The 23,465-nt window shown below is 45.7% G+C and overlaps 2 protein-coding genes across 6 annotated transcripts; one reads left to right on the top strand and one right to left on the bottom strand.

Annotated features, from left to right (window-relative positions):
* Nucleotides 1–553: 553 nt before the first annotated feature.
* ACOX1 (acyl-CoA oxidase 1) lies at nt 554–19,121 on the bottom strand. Of its 3 annotated transcripts, none has more exons than XM_042833185.1 (14): nt 18,971–19,121; nt 17,390–17,549; nt 9,922–10,082; nt 8,137–8,244; nt 7,549–7,668; nt 6,892–7,007; nt 6,500–6,669; nt 6,036–6,198; nt 5,028–5,218; nt 4,652–4,831; nt 3,953–4,058; nt 3,723–3,866; nt 3,112–3,318; nt 554–2,302 (listed from the first exon to the last, which is right to left on the bottom strand). In XM_042833185.1, exons 1-14 carry the CDS (start codon nt 19,080–19,082, stop codon nt 2,252–2,254), a joined length of 1,989 nt encoding a protein of 662 aa, XP_042689119.1. In that variant the 5' UTR covers nt 19,083–19,121; the 3' UTR covers nt 554–2,251. The 3 variants fall into 3 exon arrangements, with proteins under 3 accessions (XP_042689119.1, XP_042689118.1, XP_042689120.1); XM_042833184.1 differs by lacking the exon at nt 9,922–10,082 and adding an exon at nt 12,935–13,095 and having other exon boundaries at nt 18,971–19,119; XM_042833186.1 differs by lacking the exons at nt 9,922–10,082; nt 18,971–19,121 and having other exon boundaries at nt 17,390–17,514.
* Nucleotides 19,122–19,183: 62 nt separating this feature from the next.
* Nucleotides 19,184–23,097, top strand: TEN1 (TEN1 subunit of CST complex). Of its 3 annotated transcripts, none has more exons than XM_042833335.1 (4): nt 19,184–19,223; nt 20,457–20,564; nt 20,679–20,836; nt 22,193–23,097. In XM_042833335.1, exons 2-4 carry the CDS (start codon nt 20,479–20,481, stop codon nt 22,327–22,329), a joined length of 381 nt encoding a protein of 126 aa, XP_042689269.1. In that variant the 5' UTR covers nt 19,184–19,223; nt 20,457–20,478; the 3' UTR covers nt 22,330–23,097. The 3 variants fall into 3 exon arrangements, 2 of the variants coding, with proteins under 2 accessions (XP_042689269.1, XP_042689268.1); XR_006171204.1 differs by lacking the exon at nt 19,184–19,223 and having other exon boundaries at nt 19,462–20,564; nt 22,193–22,420; nt 22,632–23,097; XM_042833334.1 differs by lacking the exon at nt 19,184–19,223 and having other exon boundaries at nt 19,462–20,564.
* Nucleotides 23,098–23,465: the final 368 nt, after the last annotated feature.

Genomic DNA, 23,465 nt, shown 5'->3' with positions numbered 1-23,465 from the left:
AGGATGCAGGGCCACATGGCAGAGCAGAAATGCCCTGTGGAGAGCAGACAAGGCAAGGCACAGCAGGCCGTGCCATTCAAGTAGTGGCACCGAGCAGCAACAAGCTGACAAGGATACAACATACTCACCCCTGGCCACGCACAGCACAGTGCTGCTGTATCACCATCTACTCCAAAAAACAGTAGGAAACAATTTGTAGAACAAAGTTCTTGCTGCCAAACAATATAAAGTCTCTGCATTGGCAGTGAGCAGCTTGCTGGCCCATCAGCAATAATGACCAAGTAATGCATCATGTGCAGTTTTGCTCTCAGTTTTATTCTTTCTATACTTGTGATCAGCATGAGAGCAAGACAAAATCCAGCTAATTTAAGGTGGGTTCTTGTAGGAATTCTATGGCAGGCAAAGAGAAGCCTTACATTTCCTCATGCAACTGCCTGAGAGCAGCATGATCCTCTGCAAAGGTCATCTTTGGAGCACCTCATTCTAATTCACCTCTTATTTTAAAGACGATCCACTGAAGGGAACGGAGGAGAGTCAAAAGAAAAAGACTTACTGTGTGAACACACTTTGTGTTTGTCATTTATTACATCTGTACACATGGAGCTAGCACTGTTCTCATTAACAAATTTTCAACCTTTCCCTGCTCCTCCATCATCCCTCCCCAGGTCAATCTGCTCACCTGGGTAAGCAGAAGGCAAAACCATTCGGTAACCTGAACAGCAGCAAGTTTCATTCAACTCAAAAGATTCCGCAGCCGTAAGGCGTGTTTGCTTTAAATGGAATAAGAATTAAAATGAAGCGTTTCTCTTTCTGTTGAGCTGCTGTGCACAGTGCTAAAGATCCTGACTAATGATTGTTAGTACCACAGAGCACTTCTCCAGGAGAAATGATGAAAGATTACTGAGCGATACCAAAGTTCAGAGAATCAGCTTCCCACACCTTGCCTCCGAACTGCAGGTTTATGCTGAAGTTTTGGGTGGTTTTGTGGGGTTGTTTTTTGCCATGTTAAGCTCAGAGTTTCTCTCCTGCAGAGGAGAAAGGTTTTATTGTCGCTGAACAGAGTTCTTGATGTTGAAAAGCAGTAATTTTGCTCATTGCACTGATTTCATTGGGCACCGGGAGGTCCTGCTAAAACTAAATGATCTGTTAATTCCAACAGCGCTGTGCAAGTCGTAAGTCAATACTTAAAACACAAAGCAAATCAGAGACAGCTTCTTGGAAATGCATGAGTGGGGAAAAGACCTGGACTCTACAGCTGGGATTGTTGCTTTCTTGAAGAATGCCTTTAAAAACCAGAACATCCCAGGACAATCTGAAGACCCCAGGACTCTGGCTAACCAGTTTCTGCCCTCGAACACTGGCGTCGTTGTTCCCTATCAGATTTGCAGTTTCTCCTATGACATGTGGTTTCTTTTCCTCACATCAATCAGCATAATTAACATTTGTAAAGTGCTTTGAGATAGCATCATGAAAATATTAACAGTTAAAAGGGCAGAACAGTCTATTATCAGCACCTAGCTGATTATTACTACTTGTTTTGTCCTCAGAGCAGCATCACTGTCCTCTCCTTTTACTTCCTGCTAACAAAGCCTAAGGTGACAGTGCTGGCACAGAGGGAGCTTCTGCAGGGCAGTGAAAGAAGGATGTACTGGAAAACATGGAGATGTTTTCTAGAAGGAAAACTGAAGCACAACTCCTGACAAGGATACTCATTACTTCCCAGCTACATTAGGGAAGTAATGCTACAGGCAGAGTTTCTGTGCACAAAACCATGCAGGAGGCTTTAGATAGCATAAACAATTGTGAAACAAGGAGAGCTGGTGCTAATCTTAGGGAAAAAAAAGCACCAGGACGTGGATGCTTTTAGGGGTGGGGAAAACAACTGCTCACTCCAAGCTATTGCCTGAGGGCTGTTAACTACTCAGTAGTAAAATTCTGCTACTCCTCCAGCTGACAGTAACTTCTCTACCTATCAGCTTCACAAAAGCAACTCTTCATGACTTCATAAAGCTTTTCCAGATTTTAAAAGGTTAATTTTACCATTATAATTGCACTTTAAAAACAGGCATCAATCCCTAGGCACTCTCCCCAAACACTTCCTCCATTTATAAAAGTGAAAAGAAAGGCTATAATTATTCACTGTCCTACAGCTACCAGGATTTGAAAGGTTTGATTCAGGTGCCTGAAGAGAGGACACAAACATCCAGTTTTCAGGGCAAGAAAATTGTGCATTTTAAAAAGACAGCAGGCTTCACAGCTTGGATTGCATTGGCTTCAGGTGTTTGTGGAAGGACTCGTGAACCTGTAAAGAAGGCAAGAGAGAGGTTACAGCAAGATCAGGCCCACACTTTGAAACACTTTTTTCAAGATGTGTGAAGCTAATTCTGAATCAGAGGCACTCTGAGGACTCAGAACAGCCACCTGAGTCCTTTGGGATGAGCACTTGGGTGCCTGAATGGCAAACGATGAGAATATAGGCTCCAAACAAATGTTTGTCCACTACCTTGTTTGGAAGAAGGGAAAAAATGCAAGCTATTTTATAGCCACACAGACAGCTCTTAAATAAGGTCAGTAAAGACCACTATGACAGGATTTACAGTTCTGTTTTGACTGATGGAAGAGGGACACGGACTCCTAACCAGTTTAGTTTCTTTTATTAGCTCAGCTGTGGCTACAGCCTTTGCACCTGCCATCTTCAAAGCACTACAAGGGAGCAGATTTCCTTCTACAGTCACTGCTGCTGCCTCGAGGCACTGGAAGATTTGCCACAGAAGAGGTAGGCTTCCACAGTTATTGTCACTAAACAGAATTAAGAGCAAGTGACAACCGTTTCTAAATTCCATTACATTACCCAGTAGGATCTCTAGGCAGAGCATGATTCCCACATGCAACTGAGGAGCTCAAAAGCATCCTGCAGGACTGCATGTGAGGTACAGGTGGGAGCGTAGCTACAAAGTATGCTGAAAGCAGAGGACCTGAAGCAGGTTAACTACTTTTGGTCCTTTTCGGCACCTCCCCACCCTGAGATGAATAACTAGAGCAAAATTAACAACTCTAGATTGAGTTATTTCCTGGACACACGTAACCTAAGAATAAATAAGGTTTCCTTACCTCTGTTTTGTTGAGTGGGGATTTCTTTGCCCACTCAAACATGTTCTCATACACATTGCCATCATACCGGCCAAGCACAGATGCAAGATGAACATCGTGGAAGTCAAAGGAGTCTACCAGTGCTACTGCATTGGGACGAATCACAGCCAGGAGCTCCTTCACACGCTGGTTCACCTGAGTAATTTGGGTGTCTGTCAAAATACCCGCCTTGGAAAAAGAAAACAAACAGGCCAATCGACCAGATTATCACACCAGTATGCAAGTGACAAGAACCTTCCCCCCTCAGAACATAAGTTAGCCTTCCCCCACCCAGAAATCCAGCGGTTCTTCAGATGCAAGATTTCCCCCTGACCCAAGTGGCGATTTGTCATAGGGTACAAGCATGAGAAGATGCCTGGCACAGTTACCATTTATCATCCAACTCTACTTCTGTCGGAAAACAAGGGAAACCTCATAAGAGCCTTCCATCAGAACTGCATTGCTACTGACCTTACTTAAGTGAGCAGTCAAAACATTAGGCCTAACCATTTGTGCAGCTCTGCATTTGAAGCATCTTTGTGAACAAGAACTCTGGCTCTAGAGACTGAAGAGTGCTGGAGAAAGACACCAACCTGCAGAAAATCCCCTGCATTCTTACTGATCCCATACAGCGCGTACAAGAGGCACAGCTCAGTCAACACAGCACAGACAGCTGCATTACTGACTTCAGACAGCTTTGCTGTGAAAAGCTTCACAATTACGTAGTGACAGTGTGCCTACAAGAGACAGGAGGAAGGTGAGCTAGGTCCACGAAGGGGTGAGCAGTCCTATCACCCCCCTCTTCACCAAGTACATCACAGACCTCAGATGCTCGCACAAGGTCAACAGAAGTTTTGTTCCAGGCATCCTCTTTGCTCTTTCTGTGATTCAGTTCAGCTTGCAAATTCTTTGCTGCAGCTTCCACAAGCCTGTTATAGGGAAAAGAAAAACAGGTTCTATAATAACACCACTTTAACAAGATGACATTCACCAAATTCATATGAATTTAATCTAACATATAAGAACTCAGAGATTATGCTTGAAACCAGAATACATAGCCTGGGGCAAGCATTAGATCTAGAACACCTACCATCAGTGCAGTCACAACACAGCTGTGTAGGGAGAAAAAGACACTTAATAACAAAACGCTGGTGCTTGAATACCTCTTCATGTGTAGGTAATCTGTTCTACTCTCACACTTCCTTCACAACACGTTTTAGTATCAGGATTGTTTCTCTCCAGATAGATCACTGAGCAGTTTAAACAACGTTGGTATTATTTGTATGCTTGAATACACTTTATATTGAAATGAGAAAGATATTTCAGAGTAACCAGGCTGCCATGTAGCCACCTGTAACCTCCGAGCCCTTCAGTCTGTCCCAGCCTGGTGAAGTGGCACGCAAAGCAAAGCTTTACAAACTGTACCTTGAGAACCTCACATGAACAAGCAGCACAACACCACCACCTGCCAACACACCCGACTTCATTAGGGCCTTGCTCAGTCTAACAAGCACAAACTCACCGGGCTGCACGTGCTTTGTAGGCCTCTACCAAGCTGAGCGGATCATTAATGCGCACAGTTTCAGTCCTACCAGCCACGTGCTGTGGCTGAATGCGTTGCCTGGAGAGATCATTAAGGTAGGAGACCATGCCAGTAACACGCTGACCAGAACTAACCTGGTTGTAACTTTTGACAAGGAATCTGAAAATAAAGACAACAAACAGCAACTCTTAGTTGTCTCAATGAAGTCATTTTACCTGAGGTCGATGCAGCAAAGAACAGTTGCAGGTATTGTGCATTTATCAAAACCAGAGTCCTGCTCCATAGTAATACACCACTTCAGCTGCAAATATCCCAATGTCAAGACCAGAAAGTCTCGGCCTGGAAGCTACCATACCTAGCAGTCTGCAGCATCATGACTGTGTTTTCTCCTTCGTAGGTGCAGGACGGGGTGAAGGTGACATAGATGTCAGGAATGCCGCTGCAACGCGAGTAGCCGTGCCCACCGCAGGCCATCCGACATTCCTCAATGCCAGCATTGGCAGTCCAGGAAGTGAATGCCTTCAGCCCTGCTGTCAGGGCATGCAGCTGATGGGCAAAAGGAAAGCAAGTTAGTTATTTTAATAATCCATTATTACCTTGCACACGTACCTCCTAAGCACTGCAGCTCCCAGAAAAAAGAAAAAACACCACCCCACGGGGTCTTGTTTTGTTTGTAAGGATTCCTTCCTGAGCTGAACTGTTTATATGAAAGCCTCCACACTTGTAAAGACTTCTCTTGAGCATCCCATCCTTTCTACACCACGTGTAAAGATAGAAAACTGTTTTCAATTGCCTTTTGTCACGTCAGCTTCTCAAACAGAATCCCTAGCTGAAAACTAACATTTTACAACACCAATCCCTCGATACCTTTGATAACACGTCAGTTCTACTCTGCTCACTTGGAAGAACAATCAAGCTACAGCACAGACCTAAGCCCAGTCTCCACTTTCAAGTGAGGGATAGATCCCAATAGTGGGAGCTATTGGGAATAGGTGAACGGTTGGACTGGATGATCTTTTAGGTCTTTTCCAACCTTGGTGATTCTATGATTCTATGATAAGCTGTCACTCCTGGAAAGTGAATTTTTATATATGATATTTATATAATACCTTTACATTATATATACACACACACTTGCCTTCTGCCTTCTTTGCAATCTATTTTTTCTCGTTAAGCTCTGCTAAATGAACAGTGCAAACAAGACAGTGTAAGTCCCACGCACACACTAGATTTGTGTTCACTGAATCTAAATTACAAGACATCTCAGGAGTGAAAACAAAAAAGGCTTGACGCCTTTCCTCCCAATGCTGTAAGCACTTCTCAGATAAAATCAGAACCCCCCAATTCCCAAAGCATACAGTACCTCTGGCAGCTCACTCAGATCTCCATCACTGATGTCCCCACTAACACGATGATACGTGTCTTTTATGTAGGCTCCCACAAAATGAAAAGCATATGCTGCTGCCAGAAGTGGAAACAGTTTGTACTGCTGGGTCTGATAATCCAAAATCTGGGGTTCTGGTGCCCTAGAGCAAAAGATTGATGAGTTACAGCATGCCAGTGACTGGCAAATTGCTCGTAACTCCTATTCAACTCCACTTCAACAGAAGCAGCTGCATCTGTCTCACATCAGAGTATCCCAGACTGTGCAACGAAAGTCTCCGGCAGGGCAAGGGCAGTCAAGTACAGGAGATTACTCACTCTGCAATGTAAAACTGTTTGAAAACTATCAAACGCCAAAGCAAACACTTTAGAGTCCCTTCCCCCTCCAGTATTCAGGAATTTTCTGTCAGCATTCAAGCTGCTCTTTTATTTCACTGCACTTACCCAGGCTTTAGCTCAGACTGGTGCCTGACTGCACTGTAGCGGATGGCAATGGTGCAAGCCCGGGACAGGGAGCGAGCTGAATCTCCTACAATCAGAGAGCGGATGAACACCATGGTCCCATAGGTGAGCTTATCACTGACAGGTTTCACATAGGTGCCATCTGGTTCAACCTACCAAAAAAAACATACAGCCTGTTGATTTTTAAAGCTTTCTCCCTTTCACACATCCGTATCTCGAGCTCGAAGCTCAGAAAGTACTTCCAAGCAGTCCACCTAAACAAGGAGTTGATAACGTGCAACTCACAGTGCCTTAAGTGCCTTTTGAGGCACCGTGCAACTACAGCATGTGAAGTATTGCTTCTTAATGGCATCTGCTGAAATTCACTGCTTTACCTGAGCATATTTCATCAGCATGTTTTCCCGAGGAATCCTGAAGTTGTCCATTTTCAAGTAGCCATTATCCATTTCATCATAACCAAACTTGGGCCCGATGTCACCCACTGTAATCCCTGCCACACACAGAGCCATTTGCATTACAAAAGAGGAACACTTCACACGAGCTTTAAGATGCCTTCAAGAAAGCCCTGATGCTGTAAGGACCAATAGCTAAGTAGGACCTTAATGGGCAAAAAAAAAAAAAAACAACATCAAAACAAAGGGCATTCACTGTTTTTATGCATTCCTACTGTATGGTGACTGGGGGTAGTTATCTCTAAAAATAATCCATCTCAATTCTAACTATTATTTTGCCCCTTTTCAGGATGTAGAAGCATGTGCTGCCTCACAGAATCCCTACCTGGCAAACAAGGGAACAGAATCAAATTCCAGACTGACCCTCACACTGAAAACATGACATGGAAGTCAGCAGCAGCCCAGTCACCAGTAAGACTCCTGAAGTTTCAAGTCCTGTGGTCTACAATCCACCACCCACTAAAACCAGCGAGTGCAATAAGCTGCTCGTTAACAAGACACACATGGCTGTACGTAGCCAAAGAGAAACAGAAATGAAGATGCCCCACGAGCACTGAATCCTTAAAGGGAATTTGTTACCTGGCAAAGGTTCGTGGGTGCCCAGCTGCCGTATGGGAACAATGAAGGCATGCAGTCCCTTGCATTGGCCCTGAGTGTAGAGCTGAGCCAGAACAATGGCGTGGTTCGAGGTCTTTCCAACTACAGGAGTGGGAGTCAAAAAGGCAACACACAGAAGTCTTATTTCCTTTAAAGCAGGATGCAAAGTTCACATTTTTCATGTTATTAGATTAATAACACTGATTACCATCCAGATTCCACAGCTAGACAAACAAGGTTGCCTATGCCTGCAAATTATTATTCTTTAGGCTATACAACACCGAGCCCGTGGCACAGCTGGCAGTAAGGCCAAGGGAAGTTTCTTATTGAAGCCTCAAATGCTTCACTAAGATTTAATACTGCAGAGAAAAATACACCAAATCTGCACAGAGTGAATGATTCAGAGCAATAATCCAGAGCACAGAAGTTTATGTAAGCCCTGATAAATCTGTTACTAGTGCAAAGGGCGACTCCTCGCACCAAGCCTCCACCATCATTCTGTTGCTGTCATACATGTCATCACTGCCTCAGTTTTTCACATATCCTGAAGGTTCATACAGATACACTTACGTCCACCTGGCCACCACTTAATGGAGGTCACAGTGGGGCTGTTGAGGATGAACTCCTGGGTAGCAGGGTCGTAAGTGGCTGTAGTTTCCAGACCCCGAAGGTGAGTTCCTGAAAACAAGCAAACGCATTATTTTGGCAGAGAGTCAGTCAGAAAACAAGTAATAACTGAACTGAGCAATGGAAAGTTGAACTCCAGTAGCAATGGACAAGTTTTAACTTTACTTTCTGGCTTTCTAAAGGATTAAATATTAATTAATTGAAGAATAAATGAGATTCAGATCATATTCTGGGATCTGAAGCCAATTCTCTGAAAACATATTATTGTTTCAGTGGTCTAAAATTTGTTTCCAAGCACCTCCAATCTGACACCTGCTTCTTATTACACACCAGAAGCCCTTTGTCAATAACAAGGTCCACATCACTATGATTACCTGGCTTTCATTAAAACTGCAGGCTGATTAAGTGCAAAATGAACAAACACACTTCTCAGCCACAAGATGAAACTAATTGCACCCACCATCTCAGGCCTACATCCTCCTCTCCTGATGGAGCAATCTGTCATTCATAGCTCCCAGATAACAAGTAAGGGCCTGCATTTGTTACTGATGCAGTCAGATAAGCAGACTGCAAAATACCTCAACAACTCCACGTACAAACAGTTTTCTGCCTTCAACCCTTTGCTCCACAACTCACACAAACCTGCCTCAGCAGTGGCAGCCTCTGCATCAGTGAAAAAAAATCACTGTGACTACATTTTAAACTGGACAAGCTGCAAAACTCGTGACAGCCTGGACTGACAAAGCACAGCAGAGCCAGCAACTTTACACCAGAGTTTCAAGAAGAAAAAAAAAAGGACATCACCTTGATGCACCTGCATGTTCTCAAAGCACAGAGCTTAATGGTAGGCTTCCATGGGCAGCTTAACACTTACTCTGCTGGTAAAGTCTTCAAACCTCACTAGATGCAAGGAATTCTTCACAGATTTGCAGCTGTGTTGTGCTTCATAAAGTCTCCACGCTGCCCTTCAGCACAAAGGTGAACCCTGCTCGTTTTTAGAGAGTAATTCTTATCTGCAACCTTCAGGTGTCAAACTTAGTTTCCCAAGGTGTAAAACTTGGATTAAAAGTACTGCAATCAATACTGCTGGAGTTGTCACAGTCCATTTCAAAGCTTGAAAGCAAACAAGTGGCAATAAAGAACAAAACCTACTTCAGATAGATACATAAAAAACTGTGGTCCAATTAAAAAAAAAAACAAACACATAAGAATGAGCTGAAAAACTGGGGACCCCACAAAACATGAGCATTGAAACCAAGTCATCCACATGTTCTCTGATCCAAGGTCAGTCCCAAGGTGACAAACAGCTCTTGTTCAGTGTCTGAAAGCTTTGTTCCTTCGGTCTTCACACTGACTGTGAATTAGGGCAAAGCAGAAATCACACTGGAAAGGATGGTGAGCATAGAAATGCACAGATGTCATCAGACTGACACCACCGCAGTCGCACCATAGCACGAGGCGTTCTGCTGTTTCAGTGGCACAAGAGGAGCACTCAGTATGCTTTTACTTACAATTACAAACTCTCCCATCACAGGGGATAAAAGGCCAAGCAGAGTGTGGTATTATGGACTACTAAAAAAACAACCTCACAAGCAGCCCACTTCTCCCTGTAAGCCACAACCACACCAGTACAGACCATGGGATAAACACACACAGTTCTTCCCAGGCAGGGGAATCCTTCGTATACAAAGCCATTCTTAACAATAGCATGTATTGAATGTACTGTACCATGGCCCATCTCAGTCTGGGCATAAGTGCCAATGATCTCCAGGTTCCAGGCAGGCATGAAGAAGCGATCCTGCTGCTCTGGGGTTGCCTGGGTGAGAAGGGTGGGGAGGAACATGCCCAGATGAAGATCCAGAGGCTCAGGCCGTCCACGATGAACAAAGCTGTGAAAAGGTGCCATGGGATGGGAGTGTGAAGGCAGTGTTATGGGAGGGAAGCGAGCGAGAAGATTCGTGGTGGAGATTGAGGAAAAGACAAAAAGAAAAAAACAGGGTAAATCAGAATTCAGCAAGTGTATTTCAGCAAGCCAGAGCACTGTCCTTTCCTCAGATCTGAGCAATACAAAACATGCTTACTTTGAAATAAGCATGATGCAATTCATTTCTTACTAATCTTATACCAAATGCATTTGTAGCATGCACATCATTTCATGCTCAGTACAATCGAGAAAGCTAAATCCAAACCAAAAAAGGAAGACCAGACCCTCAGCATGGCTTGGAAAGCAGAGCACACTCAGTTGAAAACTGGGCTGAGTCAGAACGGCAGTCTGTTGAAGATGTGGTCGGGCTGGATGCAATAAATCTCTGAATGAGCAAAGTCCACAGTCTTTTTCATTATTTGAGGGCACAAAGCATCCAAAGTCCCAGCTCATCTCGTTCAATTAGCCAGGCTTTTACTGGGACTTTCCTTATTAAGAGCCTAAGAGCCTAACTCCTTTTAGTAGGAGGTCTGATACACATCGTATATACTGCCTTCGCCTCCTAAAATCCCAGCTACCATCTCTTCCCTTCTTGCTGTTTCTAACAGCTCTCTTAACAAGGCAGTGCTCTGTGTGCGCAACCCAAAGTTGTGAACATCATTTGGTCAGAAAGCCAACATTTTTGGACTTGGAAATCAAAAGTTCAACATCTCTCCATGTAAACACGGGTTACTGGAATTACTCTTCCACCAGACATCACTGTTGGGTGGTTCCATGGCCCAGTAAGTCTTTGGATACAAAAATAAAATAAGAGCTTCATAGAATCTCTTAAGCATTATTTGCTTTGAGGACTTGCAGCACTCTTCCTTCTTGTCTCCTCACTCCACAACAAACCATTCCTCTGGAGATGAAAAGCCTCTCAAAATTCAACTCTTTTCAAAATTATTTTCTAGCTTACAAATATAAAGGAAATAAACTAAATAGCATCAGTCCCTAACGTGCAAGGCTGACAATACTGCATGCTACAGAATGCAAGCCATTAAAACAGCTGGGCTGTAGATTCAGGATCAGTACCTTGTAGTTGTGCCACCCCTAAACACACACAAACATGAACTCGTTATGTCCTCAGAGCTTTTCAACAACTGAAGGTGAGTTTATCTGCAGGTATCTGAAAATATCAAACACAGTAAGCTCAGCAGCAATGTTTTATACCCTTTTTGGCTGAGCAGTGATCAAGCTCGACTGAGGACTAGTGGATATTTTAATCTGGAATCCCAGATTTTAAGTGAGTGCAGCTGACAGTCAGAGACTGAAAAAAAACCACCCTTACTTACTAATAGATATAAGCCAGGTAAAAACAACACAGTGCTTCAATTACTCCTTTTTGTTTCCCTTTCAGCTCTGTGCTTCGGTTTTACTTTGTTTCAAATAATCATTCACTATAAATAAGTTAAAACCAACTCAGGCTACCAAGAAGGCACACGCTGCGTTCAAACCACCCATCCAGGCTGGGGTTTGAGTCAGTAACCCAGAGGCTTGTCTCCCCACCACCAATTCCTAAACATCAAGTTTAATTTAAGTAGAGCTTAGTGGCAATTATTGCAGAAGCTTTGCTGATGAAAATAGATCTTCAACATTCACAGCAGGAAGGCCAAACAGTTGTATTTTCATTATTCAGTATGGAAAGTGTTCACTTGCCCATACCATCACCAGGTTAGTTCAATTAAGTGCCAAAATAGAAATTTTACCACCAAATGTGAGAACGACAAGCAAATCAAACCATCACCAGGCAAGAGAGCGCAATGATCTAATGTGAAACAGCAAGTAAATCCAATCACTTCAGCATAGCTGTGTGTCTGAATTAAAGCAGTTTGTGTGAAAAAGCAAATCAAGTTAGGGAGCTTTATTTTTTTGTCATCCTTTGGACTCAGCTTCCCGTGCTGCGTTAGGCTTCATACTTCTCTCTGGAGCAGAAGGGTGGAAAGGATTTTCTCCGTTGCATCTTCTATGAAGATTTCTCACTAACATGAGTGGCTGTAACCCAACAGACAGACCATCCAGCTCCAGCAGATGTCCACGCTTGTATATATCATGCTTTCCAGGTCCAGATGCCAGCATAAGAACCAATAATGGTTTGTTAAACTATTCTTGTTAGCATTTCATGTCCATAATTCCACGTTCTGGCCTAAAACATGTTCTTATCCATTGAGCACTCTTCCATTTGAAGAGGTGAAAGCAGTTGTGCTCAATGGTGGGAATAAGACGTTGCCATTCTTTGGAACCAAAATCTTTCCATGAAGCTCTACAGCTGCAATAGAGTAGCATCTGGAAGAAGAGTGCTTGGGACAAAGCATACCTCACTTTTGAAGACACAAAGTGCAATCCCATCACGTTACTCTGCACCTGAGGGTCTCTGTCTGACTCGCTGATGCAGGCTGAGCACACACAAAGAACTCTGCATGTACATGCCTTGGACTTGGGCAAAAAAACCACAGCCCAGTGCTGTTGACTGATATGTTCCAACGAGTTCAACCGAAATGCAGCCTCCCAGGACTCTGCACAACCTCCTGACATTAAAACAAAGGCAAACAGCTATGAAGTAAGTGATCAGCTAAGAGGTGCTTTCTGGAAAAGACCAAAAGGAATCCTGTGATTGTTATGATGAGCAATGAAACAGCTGTCCTGCTGTCAGGCAGAAAACAATGGTTAACCAAACTATTTCACCTTCCCCCTTCTAGATTTACCTAGGGAGCATCACAAACTTACAAACTGGAGTTACCAAAGCGAGGTTTCCCACTGATCCCTGAAGGAACTAACCATGGCCCATTTCGGTTTGGGCGTAGGTGCCAATTATCTTGACTCCACGAACCAGAGGCAGCCATTTCTTCTTCTGAGCATCAGTCGTTTGGGTCTCTATGGTTTTATGAAACATGCTGAAGTGCAGACCGAAAGGTTCAGTGAAATTGCCCAAGCATGCTCTACAGGAGAGAAATAGAGGGATCTGGATCTCAGTCTCACCAAGAACGCGATCCTGAACGGCTTTTCTCCAGCTGCAGCACCAGATTATGTTTGCTATTTCCACCTTTCCTTATTCCACAACCAGCCTCCAAATACGGAGGCACTGGAAGCAGCGCTAATGGGAAACAAATGTTGATTTCAGGCATTTTATTCACCCTGTGATTCCTGCTGTTGTTGTGTAGTTAAATAGTATTATTCCACAAAGATGCATTGGGAACTTAAAATTCAGACAGGAAAACTAAATTTTCTCCCCCCATCCCTCAGATTTGGTGGTAATCAACCCCACAACTGCCACAGGTCTAGAATCAGGTCATTACTTCAACACATAGAAGCACTATGTACTGAAAAGGAAAAAGGCCTCTTAGGTTACCAAGTGCTTTTCTGAAGAGTTCTGTATTATCTCTATCTGCCCCTATCAGCTGTGAGATCACGACCTCACCTTCAATTAAAATTACTGCTACAAGCTAATGCTGGAAGGAATGCAAGGGAAATCAGATGTTTTAGATACATTTCATCAAAACAAATTATGTTATGATTTGTAGCCACAATAGCAGGCAAATAAAACAAACTCCATGACAAAACTGCTATCAATTTTCTTTGTGTAAAAGCTAGGCAGTAAATGACAGCACCTTCCCTTCACCATTCTGCAGAGCCTGAGCAGTTTCTTCCATCTTCCACTGACTGTAAATGAATGCTTCCTTCATCCAGACTCGAAGATGGGAGAAAAATGTGTGCTCTCCATGGATACCTGTACATACACATAAGATCTCCTCAACCTGTTCAAGAGACCTCTGAGGGAAATGCATCCTTCCATTGCTGGGTATCAACACCTGCCCAGGAAGCACGTGTGAGAGTTTGCTGCCATCAGATCTGCACTGAGCAGCAGATACCACCTACAGTTTTTCAAATTACAGCAACATTTGTGGCTGGTATTTTACAACATGCCTGGAATGATTGCCTGGGAGTAGAGAATAAATGATTGACAATTCAAGAATCCCTATGAAAACTGTACAGATTAGCCTTAAGGTGAGAAAGGAGGACAAAGCTTTACCAGCACCACCGAGCTGCACGTTCAACATGCACAATTTTAAAGGGATGATACCAAATGAACTAGGAGCAAAACCAGTGTCATCAAGTAACCTATCACTGCTGTTACTGTTCTGACTGTGCTCTCAGGCGGTGTAAATGCAAGTACAGCATCCAGAGTTCTCGGGATCATTGCAGATGCTTTTCCTACCAGAAAATCTGCTGCTGCCTACAGCAGGAGCACCCATTTACAAAGCAGAAGTTACCATGTTGATCAGGGGCTTACATATGCTACAAGAACGAGGAGAAAGAATAATTCTCAGCACTGTTGTAGTTTCCTCAGTGAGTTTTTCTTCTGCTGCAGGATCTGTGTAGCAACAGCAGCACTGCTCCTCACTGCCTACAGTGCTCTTACCAGCTGTCCATTCTTTAGGCCCCAAAGGACAAGAGGGAGAAAACGTGCTGACTTTGAAATACACTGCCTTAGAGCAGCCTGGGAAGGAGTCCTCTGCATGTTTTCAGAAGCCATTGACAGAACTTGTGCAAAGGTGCAGCATGTCCTTTGTGGTCACAAAAATCAGGTCAGACCCAGCTTCTTTGAAGGCAATGCTCCAGAAAAATCTTCTTAGAATTGACAGCAGCAACTTCCATTGCTTATCAGTACATTTAATCACAATTGCCAGATGCCTTGTGTTTACCTAATACCTTCTCAGACTGAAGACCGGTGTTTTGCAGGCTGATACCTAATAACATCCTGGTGTTGGGAAGTCATACTATTTCATTGACCAAACCTGTAGAACTTTAACAGCTTCCTATGTTAGCAAAGCCGAAGGCAGAACTCAAAGCTAACTAATTACAGCAGAAACTTTTCACTTTGCTAATCCAGACTGACCAGCTAGGATTTGATTAACGTGCCTTTTAATGGTCAAAACGACAAGAGAGAATCCTGTTTTCAGGGCAAACTGACGAGGTACTGGCTGCAAAAGGAGGGCAAACAGATTCTCTTTTGTTTGTATTTTTTTACTGCTTCCTCTCTGTTTCTACATTCCTGTTTAGCACTTGCCATTGCCTATACAGCTTGTTCTCTAGAGACTGAGTTGTGCAATTACATCAACACTGAATGTGAACAGCTACACCTAGCACAAGCAATTCGAGCGGTGAGCAAAGGTCCCCACGCTGGTCTGAAGTCAGATTTGCTACATCAGTGAGTCAATAAGCAGACTGCAGTTCCAAAGCCACTTACAAGAGGATGTGTAGCAACACCCTACTTTGGCAACGTAGCTCTTTCCAAATTTCACAGCAACAAATGCCACCCACACAGGAAAAGGCACTCGGATCTGACAGATCAGCCTGATGGAGAATCTACCCACAGAGTACAACACAAGCCAAGACTGTTTTCCTGTGACTCCAACGCTAAATTAACAATTCCAGACACTGAGGTACAGGACAGCATCACTTACTTTAGAGCAGTGCCTGCAAGCAAAGCTTTCTAGCTTTTGTATTTCTTCAGGTAACTCTCGAGGAAGAGTTTGGAAGGACCTCCTCAGTGGGCAAGGAGCAGGGCTGGGCCTGCCTGACCCACACTGACTGGGCTTCAGAGGTAACCACTACAGTTACTTGCACTCTGCTGCAGTTAGACCGTAACAGAAACCTCAGTTAATCCAAAATTCCCCAAGATGCTCACTAACAATCACTGCCTATGCAAGTAAATGTGGCCCTGCCATCTTTGGGGATGATCACGAGGTGAGAGAGATTACTGCAAAACTTCCTGAACTTCCATATGTAGGAATCTGATTGCTAATCATAGTAAATCCAACTTGACAGCTGAATCAAGGGCTTCAATCTGTTTCATAAACTTCATTAAAGGCGTGTTGCAACACCAGAACCATTCTGTTTTCCTGTTTAAATAAATCCAAACCATTTCTCCACATCAGCTTTTAAGAAAGTCACTGAAATCTATTATTGGGCTGCTTCTGAGGCAGCCTGTTTTCACAAAATGCTGTCAGCTACGTGCTAAAGCTGCACATCTTTCAGAAAAGACTGCATTTATCCTGTTAAGCTTCATAGAAATTATCAGCTGTTTACTGCATATAATAACCTAAAATTTCTCCATGAAAATAATCCAATAACTTCCCTATTGCTTCCCAGAGGAAAACCCCTGTCTAGTAGGAAATGCATCATTAACTTTCACCATCTGTAATGTAATACAATCACTGAAGTTCCTTGCTATACTGATAACAGCTTTCAAAAGAATGCTTACCAGGTTCTCCACAAAACCTTTCACGACTGAGGTCAGCGTAGATTAAAAGTTCTGGAACTAAGATCACAGCAGACAAGGTGTTCTCAATTAACCAATTAACCAAGGTGTTCTCAATTAACCAGTCCCAATATTCTTGTCCTGAGGCCCATGACAGCTTTTCTACAAACCCACTCAACAGGGCTTGTGATGTGGTGTGTTACTTCATGTACACTGGCTATGAAATCTGCCAGGGGATACATCCTCAGCCCTATGTGCAGAGTTCTACGGCTGTGCAATCTCTCTGTTAAGCAGCTCATTTGATTATGACAGAAAAAGCTTAATAGAGTTAAGGGTAGAACCACGTCAAAGTCAGGAACCAAGTTCCCTGCAAGCTGGAAGCAATGAAACTCAGATATAAAGACAGTTTTCTTTTTATCAACTTTACCCGAGGCTAATATCATCAGATAAACAGAAGTCAGATACAATAAATAGCCTCTAGGTCAAAGGGAACCATTACAGCACCAGCAGCTTGAAAGAGACAGGACAGAGAAGGCACAACCAACAAGAACTTACAAGCTGTCTTGGAATACTTTCAAGTATGTCTGCAATGCAACATTATTAGGCCTAAGTGCAAAGTGAAGTAAACAGCTTTAACAGATTTTCTCACAAGCTCCAGCCCCACCAGATCCATTCAAAGCTGAAATATTCCAGTGTATTTTTTACACCTTCTGGCAATTCAGCCTGCAAGCCCCATTTTGGACCTTCTGTAATAAAATGAGTAATTTTTAGTAAAGTATCTCTAGCTAAAAATCTAGGAAAGGACAATATTCTGATCAACAGGTATTCATCTGAAATCAATAGGTTACAATTCAACAGGCTTTAGTACAGAAAGTACTAAAGTATAGAAAGTATTTTAGCATGGAAAACTAAAGTGCAGCCCTAACATATGGAATTTTATCACACACAAAGCACATTCTACAGCTCAGTACCTTTTGAACCAGTAGATTTCTTCCGGGTCTGCAATTCCATACTCTCTTAACTTCATCACCATCAGAGAGCTCTTCCTGACAGCTTGCTCATAGCGTTGGCTGCGGGAGAGGAAGTTCAAATCTTCGTGCTGGAAGTCAGGGTCATTAATCACTAAGGCCTCTGGAGACAGACAGAGGAAAACAAACTCAGTTATTACAGTCCTCGATAAACTGCACATGAAATGGTTCAGCTTTTCACTTGTTGTGCCTCAGGCTGCAGATACCAAAATACTTGAAACCCTGAATTAAAAGGTAATGAAATTGGAAAGAAGTCACAAAGCTCTCAGAGCATTTTGGGCAGTGGGACACAGAGTATGGTGCTCGCCATAAGCCAAATTTTAAACTGGGCACATTCTGGACACGACAGGAGATTCACTCAGTGATGTGAGACCAGCAGGGCACCCTCCCACAGCCCGGCTCTGCAGAATCTGCCTCACGCACATCCGATCGCCACGGGCTCTTGGAAGGAAGGCACTGCTCTTGTTCCCCCTGCACTGACTGGGAACGGAGGTACCCTGAGGCTACAGATTTTTGCCATCCCCTTTGGCACAGAAGTTGTGTAACAGCAGCCTGTGACAGTCACAGAATCACAGAAACACCAAGGTTGGAAAAGACCTACGAGATCACCCCGTCCAACCATCCACCTGTCGCCAGTAGTTCTCACCAAACCACGTCCCTCAACACCAAATCCAGATGTTCCTTGAACACCTCCAGGGTCGGTGACTCCATCAGCTCCTTGAGCAGCCCATTGCACTGCCTGACCACAGAGAAGTAGTATTTCCTAACGTCCAGCCTAAATCCCCCCTGGTGCAGCTTGAAGCCATTCCCTCTGGTTCTTGTCCCACTCTGGCAGGGGCAGAGAAGGAAATGGGAGCATTTCAGAGGTGCCATATACCATGATTATGAGGGGAGAGAAGCAGGTTACAGCGTGCTGTTGGGTAACAGCTCTAGGGTGAGCCTATTGTGGCCTTCCAGTACTTGAAAGGAGCATTTGAACAGGAGGGGGAACAGCCTTTTACACGGATTGATAGTGATAGGACAAAGGGAATTGGTTTTAAGCTGAGACAGGGGAGGTTTAGGTCAGATATGAGGGGGAAGTTTTCCACACAGAAGGTGGTGACGCCCTGGAACAGGTTGCCCAAGGAGGTTGAACCCCTGGAGGCATTCAAGGCCAGGCTGGATGTGGCTCTGGACAGCCTGGTCTGCTGGTTGGCGACCCTGCTCACAGCAGGGGGTTGGAACCGGATGGTCACTGTTGTCCTTTGCAACCCAGGCCGTTCTGTGATTCTGTCAACAGGGCAGGACGAGAGCCAGCACAGCCGCGGGAAGCCACCTCCCACCCGGTGAGAAGGGGAATTCATGGCGAACCAGGCCCCGTTCCAGGCTCATCCCAGTCCCGTGCAGGGCTCCCCGCCCCCATGGACACGCTGGGCCTGCAGACCCCTCCAGGCAGCCCGAGCCGCTCTTACGAGCCCCTCTCTGCCCTCCCCCTCCTCGCAGAGCCGGCCCGGACCCCTTTCCCCGCAGCCGGGCCGCCCTCACCGATCTCCTTTCTGCGCCGGGTTCGCTCGGCGCCTCCATCTAAGATGTGCGTGAGCAGCTCGGGCTGGAAGGTGGCAGCGGCGCGCTCCCTGCGCAGATCCTCGTTCATCATCGCGGCGGCTCCGTTCGGCCCCGTCCGTCCCCGACCTCCACCCGGCTCCGCGCGAAGCCCCGCCCCCCTGACGTCACCGCCCGCGACGTGGCCACGCCCCCTTTCCCGGGCTGGGCGGGGCGGGGCGGGAGCGGCCTCGCGGTGAGTGTGGGCGCGCGGGGCTGCATTGCGTGCTGTGCCGCGTGCGCTGTGCCGCGCTTCGAGTCGTGCGTGCGGGCGGGAGGCGGCCGGCCGTGCTCTGAGCGCTCGTGCAGCCAGGCGAGCGTTGCACGCCGCTTTCAGTCGCGCGCCCGGCGTGCTGCAGCTGGGAGCGCGTGCGGCTGCATAAAACGCGTGCGGCTGCAGCTGGGTGTGCGGCGCGTGTGTGCTCGGTGTGCAAACAGCGTGTTGCATCTGGGGCTGGGCGTGCATTGCATCGTGCTTTGAATAGATGTGCTGCATGCTATGAGGAGTTGGGCGTGCATTGCATCGTGCTCTTAATGCGCATGCAACATGCATGCTAGGAGTGCATTAAACTATGCATGCAGTTTTGCAGCTGTGTGTGCAGTGCACGTTGTGTGCACGTTACGATCTGTACATATGCATACAGCATGGTGCATCTCGGCTGGGCTTGCATGGAATCACACACACAGCATGCTGCACCCGTGGCTGTGCCCACCCCAAATTGCATTAAATGCACACAGTGTGCTGCATCTGGGATTTGGCTTCCTTGTGAATTAAGCATGCATTGAACTCTTGGTGTTTGAGGCTAAGCTTGCATTACATGGTGCACTAAATCTGTATGCAACAGGCTGGCTGTGCATTAAATAGCACATTGGATGTGCACATAACTGCTGCAACCTGGGGCTAAGGATGCATTCAGTTGTGCATTAAATAACAACATTGAGTGCACATAACATGCTGCACGTGCAGGCAGGCATTTCATAATTGCTTTGTTGAATAATTGGTTAAATCTCCATGTAGCATATTGTATTTGGGACCGGGCAGGCACTAAATAGTGCATGAGAGTGCACTAAGTGTGCGTGCAGTATGCTGTACTTGATGTTGTGCATGCATTAAGCAGTGCATTAAATAAAAGCATGGCATGCTGAAACCAAGGCCCTAGAAAGGAGAGAACGCAATGCCAAAAGGAAGTGCTGCAGGACACAGCCATGTACCTGGCCGCAGCTTTGGCTGGGCAAAGCTAAAGCCATGCTGAAGTTGCTTTGCATCCTGTTCCAGCTCACTCTGCGTGCTGTGGAGGATGCTCAGGGCTCAGTGTGAGCTCCTGCAGCCCTCTGCTTGGGGGACCTGGGCACAGGAGGACTTTTGGGATGCTGTTACCCAGTTCTGGTTCAAGAACTGGGTAGCAGGAGCTCAGATCTGCTTTTGCAGAGCCAGTGGTTGGTTGCGTGAGATGCTGCCAAGCGCTGGGGTGTACTACTTCCCATGGGAAATCAACAGCTCCATTCCAGAAGGGGAAGCACTGAGGACATTTGGCAGGTGAGGAGGGTATCGTGGGCTCCTTGCAGGCCGGGTTGCTCCCCCACTGGCCCCCCTGTACCCTGGCTTTGTTTGCAATCTCAGCTGTGCACCTCCCAAATCCATTGCTCCCAGGCTAAGCTGCTATGACCTGGCCCGATCCGAAGCCACTCTCAGCACTCAGCATGGCTCAGCCCAGCACCACGTCCACATCGACACCACACTGGTGGAACCATTTGAAGCCCAGCTGGGATCTCTCTACATGGTCCTGGGAGAGGCTGAACGCAGGGAAGGTAAATGCTGTCTCTGTTTGGCTGGATACACTAGATACTGAGTAAAGGAAGGTTGGCTTTAACCAGAAATGCTGCTGCACAGTCTCCATTCCTGTCCTGTGGGTTCAGGCACTTGATGCTGAGAGTCTGATGAACCTTTGGAGCCCTTTAAGCTGTTTTGCTACCCCTGCTCCAGCATCCATCTCCATACCATGGCTACAGCTCTTATCAAATGATAAGAGCTGTAAAGCCCTGCAAAGTGCTGGAAAATGCACAACACTGCTGGAGTGCCCTCTGCTTGAGGAACCAGTGCCCTTATCTTGATGAAAACCCGGTGCTCTGGCACAGATTTCTTCAGAAGCCAGAAGTGCCTGAGCAGCACAGCTTATGAAACCAGCGGTCAATTGCCTTCGCTCCGAGTGTGGCTGACTGCAGCAATACCATGCTGGGAGCTGGCTGGGTTGGTCTTTGCCATCCTTGAAAGGCTTTAATTACACCCTGCCCTCAGAGATGGGGCGTGTGGAAAATGGGCAGGCTTTGTCACCCTGTTGTCACTCTGTTGTTATCCTGCTGGCCTTCCTGGGGTGCCCTGAGTGTTATTCAGGCTTTGCATGGGATTTCAGTTGGGCTGTGGGGCTATGAAGCAAATCCCAAATGTTGTCCTGGCCATACCTGATAACAAACACTCACATTTGTGCCCTTTAAACCCTCAGCAATGGGTGGAAAGCCACAGTGCATGTGGCATCTGGTGAGTCACCTGCTAAGCCTCTGCTGCAAAGCTCCTTTAGGAAGGCATGTTATTTTGGTTGTCACTGCCTAGGAGCAAGTTGACCTCATTTTGTAGGCATGAAAGGGCAGGAGGCTGAGAGGCTGTGTGCACAAGGCTGATTGTGTTCACAAGGCTTGGCCCCTAGTGCAGCACCTGAGTCCATCAATGAACCGCTGGTTCATTGAACCTGGCTCAGCAGGCAGCGTTGAGCCTCTTTTATGCCCAGCTTTGTTGTCTCCTCTTCTTGCCTGCAGAGGTTGGCTTAAACCCAACCCTGATGCTTTTCAGATAGGAAAAGCCAAAGCTGTTCAGTGCAGCCGTGGGGTGGATGGATGCTGTGTGGTATCCTGGGCTCTGCCTTCACCTGGCCAAGGGAGCTCAGTGGCAATCATTGGCATTTGGCAGCTGACAAGGCAGAAGGAAGGAAGCACATCATGAATTAACCTGCTGCTTGTGGAGGCGTGCAGCCAGAGCAGCATCCTGCAAGGTCTCAGGCTATGGTTATTTGGCCACCTGGAAGTGTACATTGCCAGAAAGGGAGCTTTCTGTGTGCCGCAGAGCTTCTACTTCTCTTTCTCTTCCTACAGAAGCTTCCTCTATATTTCCAGGTGAGAGTCCTGTGATAAAAGCCCGAATATTGACCTGTGTGGAAGGGATGAACATGCCTCTGCTGGAACAAGCCATCCAGGAGCAGAGAAAGTACTTCCAGGAGAGGCAGCAGCAGATGGAATCTGGCATGTCCTGACAGCAGCTCTGACCCCAGCCTGTGCTGGTCCCCACCACGGCCGTCTGGCAGCTGCCATCTGTAGAAAACATTTGGAAAGTGTATTTAGAAGGTGGGTTTGAAACATTGCTGCTTTTTGTCATGGCAAAGAGAGAAGTCACTAAATGGGAAAGTACATGAAGATTGAACCAGTACGTAAATGTGGAGCTGCCAGTTTGTGCCAGTTGTCACCATGGAAAATGACTGGGAAGCAAATTTGTTGTTTAAGAGAGTGGTTAAGGAAAAAGGGTGCTTGAGTTAACAGCAGTTCTTTTGTAATGCAGGGCTTGGAGAGGTCAGTAAAAGGCAAAGTCTCTGAACCTCTAGTTAAACATCTGCACACATCCGCATGTGCTGCCAACATGCTGCAAATGAGAGGTAAAGGGCAGCAGTGCAAAGTCTGTTAGCCCTGCATGGCTACGGGTTCACGAGTGCATGCGTTGGGTTGTGGTGACTCGGCTGCCACACAGGAGCATTCGTGGAAAAACACTCAGGTCTGGACTGAACAGCAAAGGAACAAAGAGAGCAAGGAGCCTCTACTTCACTGGGACTGCCTCTTAGAGGGGTCAGGAGCCTGCATCCAAGATGCATGGTTGACTTTTGCTCTAAATTAAATATTTGCACTGCCCTGACAACCGTCACTTGACTTTCTTCCTTGACACATCTAAGTTTAGGAGACCTTAAATCATTATTTTTGGAAGCATCTGAAGGTTTTGACTGATATTTTCCTAAATAAAGACAGAAAGAGAATGTGGTTTGTCTTTTATTGATTAAAAACCTTTCTTGCTAAGGCATGTGCATTAGGCCCTGCAGAAACACTGTGGGTGATGTAAGAAGACACAGCAAACTGCCGTTTTCCTTCTCCTCCTAAGGTCTGGGTGTGTAAGGAACTGCTTGGCTTCGATAAAGTTGCAAGAAGAGGAGATGAAATTACATCAGAGCCAGCCTGGCTTAAGAACACGGTGCCAGGCCCAGCAGGATTAAACTGTCAATAACATGACAAAATGGCTAATGTGAGATGAGAATAAAATTAAAGCGTGACAGACTTTTTTGTGCAACAGAAATTGAGGGGTCTGGGGTGAGGTTTGTCTGCGGTTCTCTGTAACTCAGCCACCTGC

This window comes from Centrocercus urophasianus, unplaced genomic scaffold (assembly GCF_019232065.1).
Source record: "Centrocercus urophasianus isolate 14NV4802_14NV808 unplaced genomic scaffold, USGS_Curo_1.0 seq_41, whole genome shotgun sequence".
In the NCBI taxonomy this organism is placed as follows: domain Eukaryota; kingdom Metazoa; phylum Chordata; class Aves; order Galliformes; family Phasianidae; genus Centrocercus; species Centrocercus urophasianus.
This window is presented reverse-complemented; position numbering and strand designations above follow the sequence as displayed.